At 42.5% G+C, this 20,429-nt stretch overlaps 1 protein-coding gene across 1 annotated transcript in view; it reads left to right on the forward strand.

Moving 5' to 3' along the window:
- Nucleotides 1-20,429, forward strand: part of CPB2 (carboxypeptidase B2) — a 51,029-nt gene that overhangs the window by 17,911 nt on the left and 12,689 nt on the right. Inside the window, exons 5-8 of the mRNA XM_030310949.1 lie at nucleotides 3,250-3,351; nucleotides 6,716-6,820; nucleotides 13,931-14,041; nucleotides 16,661-16,754. Coding sequence (XP_030166809.1) covers nucleotides 3,250-3,351; nucleotides 6,716-6,820; nucleotides 13,931-14,041; nucleotides 16,661-16,754 — 412 coding nt within the window. The remainder of the gene's footprint in view (nucleotides 1-3,249; nucleotides 3,352-6,715; nucleotides 6,821-13,930; nucleotides 14,042-16,660; nucleotides 16,755-20,429) is intronic.

Genomic DNA, 20,429 nt, shown 5'->3' on the forward strand with positions numbered 1-20,429 from the left:
TGATTTTTTTCCCTATCAGTACTTACAGGTTCCCATTTGCTACAGGGAACCTGAGAAAAATGCTGCTGTTCGGCTGTAACCTTTCATGTAACACTCTCAGAACCGTTTCCCCGTATTGTTAATTGAAAGGGTAAACTCCTTAGAGGACTTTCTTTTTTATATAGTATGCTCCAAGTAATAAAAATCCCTTGATACCTTTTATTCCTTCATCGGAGTATGCTGCCGTATTGCCTAATGTTAAGTATTTTTATCATCTTTGGCTAGGTGCCCAGAAACTGTTAAGGACCACATCCATGTTTTTAAGACATCTAAGACTTAAGAAATAAGAATCAATTTGCTATTTAATCTTCAAAAGCATCTGTTCCTTTCCAGTTAGTTAAACCGGAACTCGGTCGGCTTCTAGAATCCATGTGCCTGGCTGATTGATGGGGATCTTAAAATTGCATCCCCTCCTTTGTCTCTCCTCCCTTGTCTCTATTCCCCTGAGACGTCTCCCCTCCAGTGTCCCCAGTCTGATGCCGGAGATCGAGCGAGACGCTCGGTGGTGTGATTTGCAAAATCACTGCTGTGCTGAATTCGATGGGAAGAGGGGAACGCCTGAAAAAAGTACTTTTAAATATTTTAAAAATATTTTTTCGTGATTTTGTTCAAAAGGGTGACTTTTTCTTACCTTGTCTCCATGAGAGAGTGGGAAGGACATGGGGCAGGGGTGGGGGGGAAGGACATGACTATTAGTCTGCCATAACAAAGTGCCCCAGACTGGGTAACTTGGACCACAGAAATGTATTCTCTCCCAGTTCTGGGGGCTGGAAGTGCACCATCAAGGTGACAGCAGGGGTGGTTTCTCCTGAGGTGTCTCTCCTTGACTTGTAGACGGTTGCCTTCGCAGTGTGTCCTCACATGCCCTTCTCTCTGTGTGCACATCCCTGGTTTCCCTCCGTATGTTTATGTCCTGATCTCCACTTCTTATGAGGACACCAGGCAGGGTGGGTGAGGGCCGACACCAGCAGTCTCATTTTAACTTAATTACCTCTTTAACGGCCCTATCTCCAAATGTAGTCACGTCCTAAGGCGCTGGGGGTTACGGTTTCAGTGTATGAATTTGGAGGAGAACACAATTCAGTTCATAACAGTGACAATCCAGGAAACATTGCAGACCTCTCCTTCCTCCTCCCCTCAATCCTTGGGGTTCATAGGATCCATGGCCATCTGGCCCTCGGGAAATTCCACCAAGTCCTTCCTTCGCCCTCGCCCTCGGCATTGATCTCTCCTTCAGCCCTCACCGCGAGGTCATCTGGTGGGCAGGAGAGTTCTTTTGTCATTGATTCCCACTAGGATCCACTGTAGGGAGAAAAACAAAGGGCCAAAAAATGCTTCTTCTCTCTCTTTTTTTTTTAATGTTTATTTTTCAGAGAGAGAGCAACAGAGGGGCAGAGAGAGAGGGAGACAGAGAATCCAAAGCAGGCTCCAGGCTCTGAGCTGTCAGCACAGAGCCCGACGCACGGCTCGAACCCACGAACCTGCGAGATCATGACCCGATCCGAAGTCAGACGCTTAACCGACTGAGCCACCCAGGCGCCCCGGCCAAAAAATAACTTCTTAAGACAAATGGCGAAAGAAGAGAGTTATTCAAAGGGTGTTACCTTCACTAGCTCAGATTAGATTGTGAGATGAACAGTTTCCTGTAAAGCTGCCTTCACACAACACAGCCTCCCTGGTTGGAGGAAATGTACCGAACCATTAATATTGAAACACAAAATAGTTTCATGTCGTAGTTGTCTCAGATGCACTCATGCCTTAGAAGAGTAGCATGGTACACAGAGGCCCAGCGAGGAAATCTCTGATGGTTAGATGCCCAACACTGCAGGCACGGACAGCATTGGTATTTGGTGACAGGTGGGCCTTCGGAGAGCATCTTAATCCCCAGCACGGGACAACCACTTACCCTAGTTATGCTACTTTGAGAGGATCCACGGTGCTCCAGGTCCCATCAACTTGAAATTACCTCTAGATAAGGTCCCAGAAATAAGGCCAAGCGTTGGTCACTCCCATTGCAGAAGGTATACAAATACAAGTATGGCCCCTGAGAAGTTGGTCTGCAAACATGACCGAGTTCCATCATTCAAACCCTGATTTGAAGTGGACACTAGCCTCAAGTCAGGTCCGGGAGTTTTTGTCTCTTCCTTCCACTGTAATCTGGACAGAATCATAACCACCACTAGACTTGCAGCCAGGAGAAAGGTCCTGAATCAAACGAGAGAATATTTTTCCTGCAGATTGTCCTCACCCCTGCCTCCTATCATTTTACACATCTTGTTGCGAGTGCACAGATCTCCAGTGGGGAACAACGGTGATTTATCCTGTACAAAGACAGTGCCCAGGGCCTCTTTAGGTTACTCTTCTTAGGGGCGCCTGGGTGGTTCATTCGGTTAGGTGTCTGACTTTGGCTCAGGCATGATCTCACGGTTTGTGAGTTCAAGCCCCGTGTCAGGCTCTGTACTGACAACTCAGCCTGGAGGCTTCTTCAGTTTCTCTGTCTCTCTCTCTCTCTCTCTCTCTCACTCTCTCAAAAATAAATAAAAAGTAAAAAAAATAAAATAAAAATGAATATTAAAAAAATAACAAAAAGGTTCTATATAAATGGGAATTCATGATTGAATGGGAAAGAAGATTTCACACATGGAGGCAGGGATTCAATGTAATGAGCCTTTAAAAACAACTTTCAGGAGATACACTTTAAAGATTAACTTTTTCAGGGCGCCTGGGTGGCTCAGTTGGTTAAGTGTCTGACTTCAGCTCAGGTCATAATCTCATAGTTCGTGAGTTCAAGCCCCGAATCACATCATGTGCTGACAGCTCAGAGCCTGTAGCCTGTTTCAGATTCTGTGTCTCCCTCTCTCTGCCCCTCCCCCACTCACCCTCTGTCTCTGTCTCTGTCTCTGTCTCTCTCTCAAAAATAAATAAATATTAAAAAAAAAATTTTAAGATTAACTTTTCCTACTTTGTGCTAAGTTTTTCAGTCCTTTTCTACTCTTTCTCTAACCCTTGGTATCTTTCAAAACTTTAATTTTATCTATTTTCTGAAACAGCAGAAGAAACACCCTGCCCCAACTGTTTTTGTTCCGTATTCTTTCCTTATGCAAAGGTTTTAAAGGGATCGCCTTGCCTTGATGAAATTGTCTCCTTCCTTGGGCCAGGAAAATGCTTTGAACTTGTTCTGCGACTGACGGCTGGTTTCTGCTTTGATAGATCTATTCTTGGATTGAAGTTGTAACTGAAAAGTATCCTGATATGGTTGAAAAAATCCACATTGGATCCTCATACGAGAAGTACCCACTTTATGTTTTAAAGGTAGGCTGTGGGGGCAGTCGCTGATCTATCCACTTTGGAGAATGTGTTACTTCTCCAATGGTGCTTGTTATAACTTGCATATTTTTCTTTGAGCTATGGAAATATTTGTATTATGGGTCTTCCTCGGTTTTAATATCCAGCTATTTTGAGATTAGTTATTACCCTTACATTTTTTCCTTTACTAATGCAGGATGGATGGGAGAGTGAAAAGCCTATTTTCAGAATCCACTCTGTCTGTTTATGTGACATAGATAAGCCATTTATTTTTTTCTCCTTTTTTTAAATATAATTTATTATCAAGTTAGTGAGCATGCTGTGTATACAGTGTGCTCTTGGCTTCGGGAGTAGATTCCTGTGATTCATCGCTTACATACAATACCCAGTGCTCATCCCCACAAGTGCCCTCCTCGGTGCCCATCTCCCATCTTCCCTGCCCTTCTGGCCCCCACCCCTTCCTGAGCTTCAGTGGCTACCTTCATAAAATAAGGGAGTCGTCTGGATTATTTTTCTCAAGTCTGTTATTTACTTACCACCACTACCACCAGCACCTCTGACTGCTTTACTTAGGAGGAAACAAATACAGAGGAATCTGTTGTTAGACAAACATTGACCCGGATGTAGTTTTTGGAACCAAAGAAACAGCTTAACAACCACACCAAGGGAAGGATAGGAACCAGGGCTATGTCGGGGGCCTGGGCAGTAGGACTAATGTGATAACTTCTGCTCCAATCGCTGTCCATTTGGTTATTTATTTTTAGTTGAATAAATTGGTCTTAGTAAAGGTCAGCGACTATGGCCACAGAAAGAATTTTTGGGAGCCATGAAATCATACTAATTCCTGCCTGTTAATTTCTAATTCTGCATTTCTTTTTTTGTTTGTTTGTTTTAGCTGTTCCCCCTAACCCTTCCTCAAAAAATAATTAAAAAGAAGGTCTAGACAAAAAAATTAAGCATTAGGAAATTACATTGGATTTAATAACATTTAATTTACATAGAGTTTCCCACCATTACCTATCTAAATTGTGATAGGTGAGCGTCTTTGTCATCTCGAGTTAAGATTTTGAGTTGGGGTTTCTGGGTTTTCATCTGTTTTGGCAAGTACCTACAGTAGAGACTCAAGGCAGACGTATGAAATGTTGGGTCCTCCTGGCAGCTGAGTTGGTCGATCCGATTGGATCCATGTAATTGTGGTATACACACCCATGACATTTGCTTTCAGACATGTTGTGTGTACTCTTTAGGACTTGTGTTTCTGGGTCCTAGATTTATATGTTGGAAGACCATGCTTCCCGCATGCCTCAGTCCCAGTCTTACTCGACCAAGGGTGTGCACACGCTGGAAGTCTTTGGGGTTCCTTCATCTTTCCAGCATCGGGACTGGTACCAAGAGAGTTTGCTTGGCACAGTTAGAGAGTTGAGTCAGGCAACTAGTCCAGACAACCCAAGGTTTCCCTTTAAATTGAGTAGGTTAAATTTGCTAGAAAGTTCTCTTTGTACTATTTCTCTCTTTGCGGTCAATGCCGTTGGACTTTCTCCCTTGCTTTCTTACTGGATTATCACTAGCTCCAGGTTAGTTAAGAACAAAGCCTCTTTGAGGGCTATAGATGGCAATAAAATTTTTTTTAATTTTTTTAATGTTTATTTATTTTTTGACAGAGAGACAGCAAGCCAGTGGGGAAGGGACAGAGAGATAGGGAGACACAGAATCCAAAGCAGGCTCCAGGCTCTGAGCTGTCAGCACAGAGCCCTGTGCGGTGCTCGAACCCATGAACCATGAGATCACGACCTGAGCTGAAGTTCGATGCTTAACTCACTGAGCCACCCAGACCCCCCTGGCAATAAAAATTTAACTCTCTCCTTTTCTTGTTTTGAAATTTCAACTCCGCATATTTGCTTAATCTTAATGACACTCTTCTCCCTTCCATACCCTAAAATTGCGTGGGGACTAATTTTTAAAAGCAAATGAACCGTGATTCATTTTGTTTGGAGCTGTTTTTGAGAATACTTCTGAAGATACCAAAGTCTATCACTGAGGGCAAATTGGGAGTTCTGATTCCAGAATTGGCAGCTTGCACTAGGTCCCTACACCATGAATCAGAGCAAGGTCTCTGTCCCTCGACCTGGTGGTAATAAGCTTGTGCGAACTTAGATGTATGCTTCTTTTTGTGTGAAATAGGGGAATAGTCTATATGTAAAAAGTATGCACCCTGGGGAAAGTGGTCAGGGAGTCCAAGTTTGTCTTTGGCATCACTGGCTTCCCTTTATCTTTAAAAAAGAATTTTTTTTAACATGTATTTACTTTTGAGAGACAGAGAGAGACATAGCATGAGTGGGGGAGGGGCAGAGAGAGGGGGAGACATAGAATCGGAATCCGAAGCAGGCTCCAGGCTCTGAGCTGTCTTCACAGAGACCGATTGCAGAGCGCAAACTCATGAACCGTGAGATCATGACCTCGGCTGAAGTCAAAGTCAGAGGCTTGGGGCGCCTGGGTGGCGCAGTCGGTTAAGCGTCCGACTTCAGCCAGGTCACGATCTCGCGGTCCGTGAGTTCGAGCCCCGCGTCAGGCTCTGGGCTGATGGCTCAGAGCCTGGAGCCTGCTTCCATTCTGTGTCTCCCCCTCTCTCTGCCCCTCCCCCGTTCATGCTCTGTCTCTCTCTGTCTCAAAAATAAATAAAACGTTAAAAAAAAAAAAATTCAAAGTCAGAGGCTTAACTGACTGAGCCACCCAGGTACCCCATCACTGGCTTCCCTTTCCCCATCTTTCTTTGTACTAGTCTCCCACAGAAAGCTGCCCACCTTGTACACACCCCTTTACCCCACGGAAGTGTCAAGGTACAGCCTGAAATACTAGTGTTCTGATCTTTATTTCTACCCTTCTGCCTTCCACCTTTTCTACCCTGTGGAATGACAAGTAATTGTGGAGGAACAAAGAGGACTTGAAATCAGAAGTCCTGACTGAAAACCTCAGTCCTGCCTCTCACCAGCTACGTGACCTTAACTAGTATCTTTTAGTCACACCAGCTTTTAATGTCCCTTGAAAATCCTCAAAGGGAGGGGAGGGTGGGTGATGGGTATTGAGGAGGGCATCTTTTGGGATGAGCACTGGGTGTTGTATGGAAACCAATTTGTCAATAAATTTCATATATATAAAAAAATAAATAAATAAATAAATAAATAAATAAATAAATAAACAAAAAAAAACCAAATGACATTTCCAACTAAAGAGGAAAAAAAAAATCCTCAAAGGGATGCAGAGAACAATGTGTGTTTCATAGATTTGTTGAAAGAATGAAACGCGAGCACTACATAGATGGAAGTTATTTTCCTGAAGTTTCTTGTTATTGTTGTTGGTTTTCCTTGGGCAGGTTTCTAGAAAAGAACAAAGAGCCAAAAATGCCATATGGATTGACTGTGGAATCCATGCAAGAGAATGGATCTCTCCTGCTTTCTGCTTGTGGTTCATAGGCTATGTAAGTATTCACATTCTCTTACACTAGGGTTTCTCAATTCATGGCCCAAGACGACCTGTGTCAGAATCCGCTGGGCTGTTTATGAAATGCATTTTCCCAGGTCACATCGTAGAATTCTTGCCTTCAGCTCTCTGGTGGTGAGGTTTGGTAATCTACAAATTCCACAAGCTACCCAGGTGACTTTTGTGCATATTTTTAAGTTTGGGAACTGTAACTTCAAGCATTTAAATCACCCTAAAGATGGTCTACCTTTTTCTTCCTGTATTTCTGGCTAGGGCTAAACACTGGAAAATAATTAAGAAATATTTTGCAATTGTAGTATGTTTACTAAGTAGAAGAAAGAACTAAAGCAATTACCTAAATTGAGTCCCAATTAATTTCTTACTCTTCTGATTTAAAATAATCCAGACATCTTTGCCGTATTCTGCCCTTGGAAATTGAACATGAAGTACAACATTACAGAGCAGATCCTATTTTCTCATATGTTATAATGGGAGATTTTGTCCCTGAAGGAGGCCTTGGCAGCAAAAAAATCCATATATAAGGCAAAGAGTATGGCATAAAACCAAAAATTATAATGGCTATAAAGCTGTATAATAAATGAATACAGTAAAAATTATGCTTCAGCTCCCATAAAATGGGCATAAATGTTCTCTATATTGATTTATACAAAGAGCTGTTACCACTGGAAAACTAACCTAAAATATGTGTCCTTCTGCTAATGGTGATTGTCTCTGTATTCACAGGGATACAGCCACACAAAACAGATTTGTTTAAAAAAAAATCAAAAGATAGTCACTTCCATTGATCTGTCTTAACCCATGACGTACATCAAAAGTGAAAATATTTCTGCCTCCACTGGGTCTTGTCAGATACAACACCTCTACCTCTCTTCCTTTGCCTCACCATCTGCTCTTACCCTCTGATGGAAGCTGCAGCCTCCCTGAGCCTTCTGGAAAGTTCCCAGCCACCACTGGTACTGCCCTGACCAAATGAAGATAGTTCTCAATGGACTAGATCGTTAACACAGCTCAGTCATTTAGTGATCCTTCCTCAGCTTGGGTGGTTTATTCCTTTTAGGTAATGAATGAAGCAGCAGTTAGTGGAGGAAGAAACGTGCAAAGCAAGCAGGAAAGCACGCTTCTTTTCCTTCCATCACTGAACCTGGAAAGGACCAGAAAGAAAGGCTAATTCATATTGGTGAAGTTGTCCCTACTTGTCATCCCTCCCCGATTGACATCTCTTATCTCCTATTACACATGCTCTCCTCCACCCACCCCCAATTGCTGAATCTTTGTAAGATTAAAGTATTTATTCTGCAAATATTTATAAACTGCCTATGAGGTTCCAGACTCTGGAGATACCATGGGAAATAAGATACGGCTCCAAAACCTTACAGTCGAGTATTTTGTCCCGACAAACATGAGGCTGATTTTTGTAGCCCAAGGCAACACAGTTCAATAAACTCTTGTTAATGGACATTTAAGGAGATGCATCCTTGCCTGCCTAAAACTAATCTAGATCATCTGCCCTTCATAATGATTCGAACAACTGTAGAAGGAAAAATGAAATCCTTAGTTTTCAGATTTTTGTGGGGGCAGATTTTATACTTGAAAAGTAAAGAACTCAAAGACAAAGGGAAGTCTTAGCTTTTAAGTCGCTATGAAGGAAACCTACACCGTTCCTGCGTTTCTCCTTTCTTCTCGTACGACTACCACACGCACACTTCTGACACCAGATGCATGGGGACTTTCTCCATCCCAAGCAATTCTGTGACACCAGCTGGGTGCCCGACAATGTAACTCACTTCTGACACTGTCTGCCTGGAGACCGAGTCAGATCCCACAGGGTAAGGGCTCAGCCACGCCCCCGTCACCCTTCAGATGCCAATTGAAACTCCAGGCTGTTATCCGCGCTTCTGACTGATCAGCTCTAAGTCAAAGGTTCCCACCACCTCCTCCTTGGGTTTGCTTCATTTGGCTAGAGTAGCTGAGGGAACTCAGAGGAACAGGTTACTTCTTGTTTGCCAGTGTATCATAAAAGGATGTCATAAAAGATACGGATGAACACCTAGGTAGAAGAGATGCATAGGATAAGGTCTGTGGGAAGGGGCATGGAGCTTCCCGGCCCTCTCCAGATGAACCCCTCTCCTAGCACTTTCCACATGTTCACCAGCCCCAAAGCTCCCGGAACCCCTTATCTTTGGGGTTTTTATAGAGGCTTCACCTTGTAGGCATGAGAGATCATTAACTCAATTTCTAATCCCACTCCCCTTCCTGGAGGATATGGTTGGGGCTGGAACCTCCAAGTTCCTAATCATGGCTTGGTCTTTCCAAGAATCACCTCGTGAGGACAAAAGACGCTGCTATCACCCAGGAAATTTCAAGGGATTTCAAAGCTCTGTGTCAGGAACTGAGGTCAAGGACCAAATACTAGAACAAAAGATGCCTTCATTGCTCTTATCATTCAGGGCATTACAAGGTCTGTGCCAGGAACCAGAGTGGGTGTGGGGCAGAGACCAATACACACACACACACACACACACACACACACACACACACACACACATATATGTATCGTACTCTCTTACTCTTTTCTCTAACTCAGTGTGGTGCAGTCTCAGCTTAGGAGAAACCCATTACTCTACACTTTGGGGAGCCTGAGGCCAGTCATTTCTTTCTATGCCTCTCATTCATCCTCTAGAGACCAATTTTAGACCCCTTCCACTTCTGCAAAGGCAGGGCCAAGGCTAGCTTGGGCATGACAAGCACCGGCCTGGCCCATCACAGGAGCCCAAGGAACATGTATGGGGCGTCGCGCCTTGCTGAGCATTTTGTCTGCCAGCTGGCTTTTCTCAGTGCTAGCCTCCCTGTGAACCTCTGCCCAGGAGAATGCTCACGTAGCTGCACACAAAGTGGGCACCCTGCAACCTTATGGCCTCCGCAGATTTCCTTCTGCTGCCCCTTACCTTAGCTGGCAGGTGACTTGTGAAGGGCACTGCTTCACAGAAGCTGCATCAAGGAGACAGCCTGCTCTTTCTTTCGTATCTCCATGTGCCAAGGGACCAGAGGAGTGGATCGACATTCTCCTGTCCTGCTACAGGTATCCCCTGCTTTCCTAAAGTTCACATTATGCCATTCACTTTTACGAAAGACCTGCGTTAGGATCGTGATGGCTTTTTTCCTAAAAGCAAAAACTCTCCTTCTTGCAGTAAGCAAAAACAGGTGCTGATGTAAAAGTGTTGGGAAAGTAGGGGATACCCTTCACTTTATCCCATTTTGGCTTATGGAAAGATTTCAGAGTCACCCTCTGCTTTCAGACAGCGGGGAAATCATCTGCAGTTACTGCCTTTTCCCCCAAATTCGCGATCTGATCTGATTGAACCACTCTTGAGCTTTCTTTTTACTGTCACCTAATGGCCTCCAGATAACTCCCTGGAACCTGGCTCGCGATTCTTTATTCCTCTCCAATTCTTGCTGTCGTTCTGAGTGAATTTAAAGTCCATGTGCGAGATCTAGCTAGTGAATAATCTCAGAAACTTGAACTCGACATCACTAAACCTAACCTCAACTCTGTTTCAGTAAACTTCTCCCATGGCTTTCCTCGGATCTCAAAACTAATTCTCTCCCTGACCTTTAGATCCAAAATATGGCTGAGGACAGTGGCCAGGAAGGATAGGAGGAGCCACTTAACAATCTGACTTCTTAATTTCCAATCCTTCTGTTTCTGTCATTCCTCACACCTGCTCACCACCCATTCACCCGTATCCTGAATGTCTTGTCCCCTCAATCTGCTCTTCAGGAATTCTAACACTAAATACCTGAAAAATTAACTCTCCTTCTTCTGAACCACCTTGTACATCCTGAAATTATTATCGTACTTATAGCACTGAATTCTTTCTGTTTCCTTTCCAACCTAACAGTTTTATCAGCTTGTTAAGGACAAAGATAATCTGTAAAGTCAGTTTTTGTTGATACAGTATAACTCATTATATTGTTTGGTCCACAGATCAGCACTCAACATCTCTTGTAACATTTAAAATTTAAATTGATGCTTCAGCTTTAGGCTGAAATACAGCTCTCGGGTTCAGAGAGTACCTACCATTGTGCTAAATACTTTGTTGCCATTGCAGAAAAACTGGGACTTAAGCTCTTTGCTGTATTTCTACTGGTAGCAGGAGTAACAGTTTATTTTTAAATCTTCCGTTCATAGGGGCTCCCGGGTGGCTCAGTCGGTTAAGTGTCCAACTCTTGATTTCCACTTGGGTTGTGATCCCAGGGTCATGGGAATGAGACCCACATCAGGCTCCATTGCTGAGCGTGCAGCCTGCTTGGGATTCTCTCTCTCTCCCTCTGCCCCTCTCCCCCCGCTCTTGCTCTCTCTCTCTCTAAAATAAAAAAAAAAAAAATTAAGAAAATCTTCCATTCATAGTATCTTATATGCCTTTTTGGACTAATTTATTCTGTCAAGTGGCTATTGGTGAATTTTTTGGCAGGTGTTGTTGTTGTTGGGGACCATAATAAGGACAAAGCTTTGGTGTGCCTCAGGAAAAGAGAAGTGAGTAATTATCTGCCAGAGGTCAGGCTAATAGGAATCAGTCAGGCCTTTATTTCCCACCCCTAATCTCTCATTCTTGTGCTGTCCTCTGGTACCCTCTTTCTTCTTGTCTTGTTTTTATACTAGGACAGTGAGTTCAACTTTGTTACTTGTCTTGTTGGTAAATCATTCCTTTGATAAATATTTATTTGTTGTCTTTTGTGTGTGTTTTGTCTTCAGCCACCTACCTCATTAAGAGTGATCCATTCGCTAAATATAAAACCATGACTGTATATATCTTTATAAAATACCATGAAAACTCACTGGAGAGCCCCAGGATACACAAATCGCAAATTGATAATAAATTATTAGATTAATAAATATGTTACACTTGGTTGAAGTGTTATTTTAAAATATCATGTCTTTAAACACAGTTGATCTGTTAAGTCATGTTACAAGGCTTATAGAAATCTAGAGGTTAAATTACTTCAATGATATGCTTATATGCCTAGATTGTATGCTTTTGACATATAAATAACTGGGTAGATGTCAAATCTGAAAATATCTTAATGAGTATAACATCATTTACAAGGTTAAGTGAGAATATTTCTTAGATTTCTCTGTATCTATGGAACTCTGCCCTTAATTCACACAATGCCTAGAAAAGAACACAGGTTTGCCCAATACCGGGTACAACCCAGTCTCACCCTTTAGCCGATCGGGAAAATATCCAAAGTCCTGAGGGTGCTCTAACCTTACCTAGCCGATCCATTCAGGTCACCCTCCCGTTAGGGTTCACTTCTCCTTTTATGGGTAGGCATTGAGAAGTCCCCTTAATGCCCAGTTTCCCTCCGTCTTTCCTTTTTCTACACCTCTCCCCCGAGGTCCTGGTTTCGTCCTGCTGCTACTCTTCAGATCACCAATTCCCATTTTATTCTGCACCCTCATCTTCTTTAGATGCACCCAAGCAAGCCTACCACTAGTCCAGATGGCACCTTTGTGAAAGGTCAAAAAAGGCATCCTTTGCTGGAACGAGTAGATATCCACATGCAAAAGAATGAACTTGGACCCCTACCTCACACCAAGTGCAAATATTAACTCAAAATGGGTCAGAGACCTAAATTTAAAAGGCAAAATTACAAAATTCTTAGAAGAAAACATAGAAGTAGTCAATCTTTGTGCCTTTAGGCGATTATTCATTAGGTATGACACCAAAAGCATAAACAACAAAGGACAAAAGAGAGAAATAGGGCTGTACCGAAATCAAAAATCTTTGTGCTTTTCAAAGAATGTCATCAAGAAAGTGAAAAGACAACCCATATAACCGAGGCAAATTTTTGCAAATCACATATATGATAAGGGACTTGGATCCAAAATATATAAAGAATGTTTACAAATAAACAATAAAATGACATATAGTCCAATTTAAAATTGGGCAAAATATCTGAAAAGGTAACTCGCCATATACAAATGGCCAGTAAGCATATGAGAAGGTATTCAACACCATCAGTCATTAGAGAAATGCAAATTACAACCACAAGGACATATCACTTCCGACCCACCAGGATGGCTAAAGTTCAAAAAGGATAATCACAAGTGTTGGTAAGGCTGTGGAAAAATTAGAACCCGCATTCATTGCTGTTGGGATCGTAAAACAGTGCAGCCACTATTTTACAGTTTGGCAGTTCCTTGAAAGGTTAGGCATTGAATTAGCATGTGACCTAGCAATTCCACTAGTAGGTACACACCCAAGAGAAGCAGACACATTTGTTTACAGATGTTCATGCATCCTTATTCATAATAGTCAAAAAGTGTGCCCATCGACCTCTGAGTAGATAAAATAATGTGGAATATCCTTATAATGGAACATCATTCAGCAGTGAAGAGGAATGAAATACTGACTCATGCTACAAAATGGACAAATCTTGCAAGCATTATGCTAAGTGACAGAAGCCAGACACAAAGGCCATGCATTCGATGATTCCATTTATATGAAATACCTAGAATGGGTAAATCCACAGAGATAGGAAGTTGATTAGTGATTGTCAAAGGGGGAGTATTAGGTTCTGACAGATGATCCATATTAGCTCTGGAGTTTTTTGTCCAATAAGCAGGACTCCAAAGAGAATGGGTAAGTGAGGGTTTGAATGCATGTTTCATAGATTTGTTGAAAGAATTAAAATGAACATTTTGACTCCCCAAGTTATAAGGACAAAGTAGAAACTATGTAGTCATATCTGGGCATAAGACAAAGTTAGTTTAGGGGCGCCTGGGTGGCGCAGTCGGTTAAGCGTCCGACTTCAGCCAGGTCACGATCTCGCGGTCCGTGAGTTCGAGCCCCGCGTCGGGCTCTGGGCTGATGGCTCGGAGCCTGGAGCCTGTTTCCGATTCTGTGTCTCCCTCTCTCTCTGCCCCTCCCCCGTTCATGCTCTGTCTCTCTCTGTCCCAAAAATAAATAAACGTTGAAAAAAAAAATTAAAAAAAATATATATATATACAATGCATAAAGGAAACAGACTAAGTTTAGAAGGACTTAAGAGAGATATTATTAAACATACTTGGTTTAATTTGTAGGTAACTCAATTCTATGGGAAAGAAACCCTATACACCAGTCTTCTGACACAAATGGATTTCTATGTGATGCCGGTAGTTAATGTGGATGGTTATGACTTCACATGGAAAAAGGTAGGTAAAGGCAAAGAAAACAAAACACGCCCTAGTTGGGGATAAAGGATGCACCGATCGAATTATTCATAGAATCCTGGATCTTGGCACAATGGTTTTATTTAAGATATAAATATCTTTAAATTCTTATTATGGACCACTTCAAACATATGAGTGGGAATAATTGTATAGTAAATTCCTCTATACCTACCACACAACTTCGTCAATAATCAGCTCATGGCCAATATTTTCTTGTCTATATCCCCAACCCAATTCTACCTTATTCATATTATTTTGAAACAAATCTCAGATACCATATCATTTCAGCAAAAATATTTCAGGATGCATCTCTAAGATAGGTCTTAAAACAAGCACAGTACAATTGTACCTAAAAATTAACAATACTTAATATCAGAAAATGTCCAATCAAATTTAAATTTGCAATTGTTTCATAACTTTTTTAGAAAAATTTTCTTTGATTCAGGATCCAGTTAAGGCCAATATATTGTGATTGGTTTAGGTATATTTTAATTCTATTTTAATCCATAGATTCTCCCTCCCTCTCTCTCTCTCTCTCTCTCTCTCTCTCTCTCTCTCTCTCTCAAATTTTTCTTTGCAATTTATTCATTGAAGACAAGGTTTCACATTGTCTGGATTTGCTAATTGCATGGCCATGTTGCAATTTAACACTCCTCTGTCCTCTGCATTTTCTAAAATTTGAAATTTGGATAGTAGGGGATAAACCAGATTCAGATTTGACTTTTTTTGGCAGGACTGTTTCATAGTGATTCTGTGTTCTGCATAATGTCTGGTTGTATCTCCTTTTGTGACATTAGCTACAACAATGCACAATGCCTAGATCCATCCATTCTTACTAGGAATCATTTGAATAGCATTTCGATTCATAAAATCATAAACTGCAAGACTGAGAGAAGCATTTTAACTGCACTTACATTCTGACAGAATCACATTCTAACTGATATGTGAATTTAAAACCTTAGGACCCTTTAATTCAATCGTGAACATCTAATATGCGTGAGTTTCTTAGTCAATCTCATCTATACTGGAAACCATTTTCAATGGTATTTCTAGCCCATCAACATCATGATTCAGGAAAATTACTCAAGCAATGGAAGTTCAGTCCTTTCTAATTTAATGAGGAGCACATCAAAGCATATTTGAGCATATATAAGCTCAGAAAAGCCTCCTGAGCCGCACATGTAAACACTAAGGGGAATGAGAATAATCAGAGTGATTGGAAAAATACAGGGATGGACAAAAATTGTTTCGTGGAAGAGGAAGAGGTAATTTTTGCAGAAGAAATGGCTGGAAATGGTGAAGGAGATTGATTGAAAAAGTTATCGCAAGTGAAAGGAACACCGAATAAAAGCTTGTAGGGAGGACTGGGCAAATCCTGAGCTAAGTAAATGAGAAATCCCTAGAACAGTACCTAACAAATTTGTGTCCAATAAACGATCACAGTCATAGATTGATGTTATGATAGACTTGTTCCTTTACTTGAATCACAGTAGAATTAGGCCATCCTTAGCTATTCCTACCCTCCCACTGTCTTTGTGTCTTAAAGCTGCCAGTTAGTCCTTGCAGTGTGAGAACCTAATTTCTCCAGGGTAATTCTTGCTACTAAACCATAAGCCCCCCGCTGGAAGCGGACCAGGAAGCTGGGCGGAGGGTTGATGACAGCGGGGTAAATTTGCCACATCATCTCAACTACAGGTTTAAACAAAGTCTGTGCAACTGTGTACATGATCAAATTTCTCAGTTTGTCCCTAAGAACCCAATGGGGCAATTCGCTTTGTGTTCACACACCAGGATCGAATCAGTACAATCAAAGGAACCATCGGGCTAGAAGTGTCTTCACATCTCCACCTCCTGACACTTTTAAATGAGAGAGTTTAATTCAATCTAAAGAGAGCATTGAGGGGTGCCTGTGTAGCTCAGTCGGTCGGGCATCCTACTCTTGATGTGGGCTCAGGTCATGATCTTACGGTTTGTGCGATTGAGCCCCACATCGGGCTCCTCCCTGACAGTGCAGAGCCTGCTTGGGATTCTCTGTCTCCCTCTCTCTCTGCCCCTGCTCTCTCTCTCTCTCTCTCTCTCTCTCTCTCACACACACACACACACACACACACGCACACACACACACAGTCTCTCTCTCAACATAAATAAACTTTATTTTTAAAAAATATATAAATATAAAAATTAAGTATAAATATGAAAAAAATAAAGAGAGCATTGAGACTCATGAGTCATCATTTTCATTCTCATTGAAATACAAAGTTATTTTCCTTTTCTCAGAAGAAATTAAAATGGAAGCAAACAAGATTTAAAGAGAACCAATAACCAGCCTTGCAAAGCCAAATGAAATTTCTGTTGGTATGGGTCAAAACTGATTAAATATCCCCATTTCATCTGGTTCACACTGAAATAGCTTTGAGAGAACATGGTCGAGACCTGGATAGAGAGAGGGCTGTGCAAAGGAACGCTGTGAGGACAGTGGCAGAGCAGAGTGATGGGTTTGCAGGACAGACACACAACTCTGGTCACTTAGGCTTTAGAAGTTGTGTCTTTGCTTGAACTGCAAACATGGCCATCCTGGTTATCAGTATTTTGTTTGTTTAGAATCGAATGTGGAGAAAGAACCGGTCTTTTCATGAAAATAATCGTTGCATCGGAACAGACCTGAACAGGAACTTTGCTTCCAAACACTGGTGTGGTAGGTCGTTTGCTTTATTTCTGGCAATGTTCATTCATTTGAAAGGGGATATTCACAGAGAAAGGCCTATTAATTCAGAGTAATTACAGGGGAGGCCTATCTAAATCAGGAAATAATTCAAATAGGATTTTTAGTTAAATGCAGTGCTGTAAATATGCACAGTTCACCTTAACCCCGCCGCCCTTCCATTTCCTCTTTAAAAAAAGGAATTAAGGGGCGCCTGGGTGGCGCAGTCGGTTAAGCGTCCGACTTCAGCCAGGTGACGATCTCGCGGTCCGGGAGTTCGAGCCCCACGTCAGGCTCTGGGCTGATGGCTCAGAGCCTGGAGCCTGTTTCCCATTCTGTGTCTCCCTCTCTCTCTGCCCCTCCCCCGTTCATGCTCTGTCTCTCTCTGTCCCAAAAATAAATAAACGTTGGAAACATTTAAAAAAAAAAAAAGGAATTTGGTGGGCATCTGGGTAGGTCAGTCGGTTGACTTTGGCTCAGGTCATGATCTCACGGTTCATAAGTTCAAGCCCCACATTGGGCTCTGTGGTGACAGCTCAGAGCCTGGAGCCTGCTTCAGATTCTGTGTCTCCCTTTCTCTGTCCCTCCCCCACTTGTGCTCACTCACTCGCACTCTCGCTCTCTCCCCAAAATAAACAAAATAAACATTAAAAGCAAAAGGAACTTAGGCCGGTTCCTTAAGGTCCCTTTTAGCTTCAAAATGCTAATATTCTACTTTTCTAGAATAATAATGAAGCGACTGTTAAAAATCCTACTTTAAAGAAAAAATAACATTCATCATTAGAGTATCAAAGACCAGGGTAGGGTGAGTAGCTCTCCTTTTTAATTGCATAGGAAAGGGCTTACTTCCCCAGCATTCAAAAACATTTTCTTTTGTTTTCACTATTTAATATTTTTATGAATACCATGAATTTATGTCTGGCATAGCAAGAGCCTATCATTTATTGATTTGAATGAGTCAAAGTACTCAGTGAATATTGATTTAGGCATTCAGGAACATTATCTGGGGGCACCTAGGTGGCTCAGTCAGTTCAGCATCTGACTCTTGATTTCTGCTCAGGTCATGATCCCAAGGGTGTGGGATAGAGCCCTGTGTCAGACGTGGAGCCTGCTTGGGACTGTCTCTGTCTCTCTCTCCCCCACCCCACCTCTCTCCCCTGCTCCCGTTCAATCTCTGTCTTTCTCTAAAAAAAAAAAAAAAAAAAAAACAACAAAAAAAAACACACAAAAAAAAAACAAAACAAAACAAGACAAAACAGAACACTGTCTGTTCTCAGGGAGGTAGGTGTTGGTTCACACCCCCATTGTATTTCATAGTTACTACATTTAAGAAACAGCTACAGGGGCGCCTGGGTGGCTCAGTCGGTTAAGCATCTGACTTCGGCTCAGGTCACGATCTCACGGTCCGTGAGTTCGAGCCCCGCGTCGGGCTCTGTGCTGACAGCTCAGAGCCTGAAGCCTGTTTCGGATTCTGTGTCTCCCTCTCTCACTGACCCTCCCCCGTTCATGCTGTGTCTCTCTCTGTCTCAAAAATAAATAAACGTTAAAAAAAAAAAGAAAAAAAAAAAAGAAACAGCTACAGAACTAAACCTGATGATAACCTTGAGTCTAATCACCCCTTTGCCCTACACAGTGCTGTGTACGTGATCGTACATATTTCTTTTCAAAACAGAAGAGAAAATGTGTGATTTTGAACGTTTCATCATTCTCTCAGAGTGCATGTGAAAACCTCACCGCAGAGTACCCCCCTTATTTCCGTATTTCCTTCCTTCCCTAGGCTAGAGACTCAGTGAGGGAAGGGACCACCCAGTGCAGTGCCTGGCACATGCGGGAGTCGCAGAAATTAATTAAATGAATATAGGAATGACTTAGTTGTTGTAAGAGAGTTACAGATGTAGTAAGCAAGCAGAGGAAGGAGCAGTTAATCTCCCCTCAGACTCACTCCTTTTGTGATTAAGGGAACCAACCACTCAGTGGTTTCTCTGTGAGAGCCGTTCTTAAGATTGTCCCATAAAATGGGGCGCCTGGGTGGCGCAGTCGGTTAAGCGTCCGACTTCAGCCAGGTCACGATCTCGCGGTCCGTGAGTTCGAGCCCCGCGTCGGGCTCTGGGCTGATGGCTCAGAGCCTGGAGCCTGTTTCCGGTTCTGTGTCTCCCTCTCTCTCTGCCCCTCCCCCATTCATGCTCTGTCTCTCTCTGTCCCAAAAATAAATAAACGTTGAAAAAAAAAAATTTAAAAAAAAAAAGATTGTCCCATAAAAATACCCACTGGGGCCCAAAGACTCTGCCACAGCAGTGATAATTGGGCAGGGGGTCAGAGAAGCAGCAGCGAATATACAATAGATCTGAATAGAGCTGTTAGTTACTAAGTGCAGCGCCGTTTACATATGTCTCCCCCTAGGTTTCATTATCTGTGTATCCTGGATGGAGAATCCCAGACTCAGGAGGTTGAATCCCTTGCTCAAGATCACAGACCTAGGAAGTGACAGACCTGGGTTATGAAGCCAGGCTGACTGATTCCAAAGTTATCATGATTCTTCTATGTCTGAGAATCACTCTTCTGTTATAGGTTGCCTTCTGGAACTTCTTCTTTTATCTGGAAGTTCTTTTGGTGCTCTGTTTCACTTAATATTTTTTTACGGCGAAGCCATAAAAAATTTGAATAGCCAAGACGTCAAATATATTGTTACTGCCATCAAGAAGTACCAGAGGTCGGGGCGCCTGGGTGGCGCAGTCGGTTAAGCGTCCGACTTCAGCCAGGTCACGATCTCGCGGTCCGTGAGTTCGAGCCCCGCATCAGGCTCTGGGCGGATGGCTCGGAGCCTGGAGCCTGTTTCCGATTCTGTGTCTCCCTCTCTCTCTGCCCGTCTCCCGTTCATGCTCTGTCTCTCTCTGTCCCAAAAATAAATAAAAACGTTGAAAGAAAGGGAAAAAAAAAAAAAGAAGTACCAGAGGCCGCTCTGAGGCGTGGCACTTTATTATTGCCCATCACAAGAGTTAGAAACAGAAACAGCAAGCAAATAAAACAAAAAGTAATTATAAGGACTCTTTTTTTTTTCCTCTGGTGCTCTAGTATCTCTTTAAAAAAATTTTTTTTTATGTTTATTTATTTTTGAGAGAGAGTGAGTGCATATGTGCCAATGGGAGAGGGGCAGAGAGAGAGGGAGACACAGAATCCGAAACAGGCTCCAGGCTCTGAGCTGTCAGCACAGAGCCCAACGCAGGGCTCGAACCCACAAGCCGCGAGATCATGACCTGAGCTGAAGTCGGACGCTCAACTGACTGAGCCACCCAGGTGGCCCCCACCACCCCAGTATCTCTATAGTAGTATGTAAGCAAGCCAGTGAGAAAGAACTAAATCTTCTCACTTCCTTGTCCCTGCAACTAGAACACGCCTTTATGATACTTTTTTTTTTAAGAATCTCAAAGAGCACCTTACTCTTTAATGAGAAATGACATATCAAGCCTGTTTATTTGTTTCATGTTCACTTCCCCCTTCCTCTATATTAAAATTGTGTGTGTGTGTGTGTGTGTGTGTGTGTGTGTGTGTGTGTGTGTTGGAGGTGGGAATGGAGGTGAGTTGTCTTAGACCGATCAGGCTGCCGCTAATAAAATACCGCAGGCTGATGGCTCCAACAAGATAAGTTTATTTCTTGCAGATCTGAAGGCT

This window comes from Lynx canadensis, chromosome A1 (genome assembly GCF_007474595.2).
Source record: "Lynx canadensis isolate LIC74 chromosome A1, mLynCan4.pri.v2, whole genome shotgun sequence".
NCBI lineage: Eukaryota > Metazoa > Chordata > Mammalia > Carnivora > Felidae > Lynx > Lynx canadensis.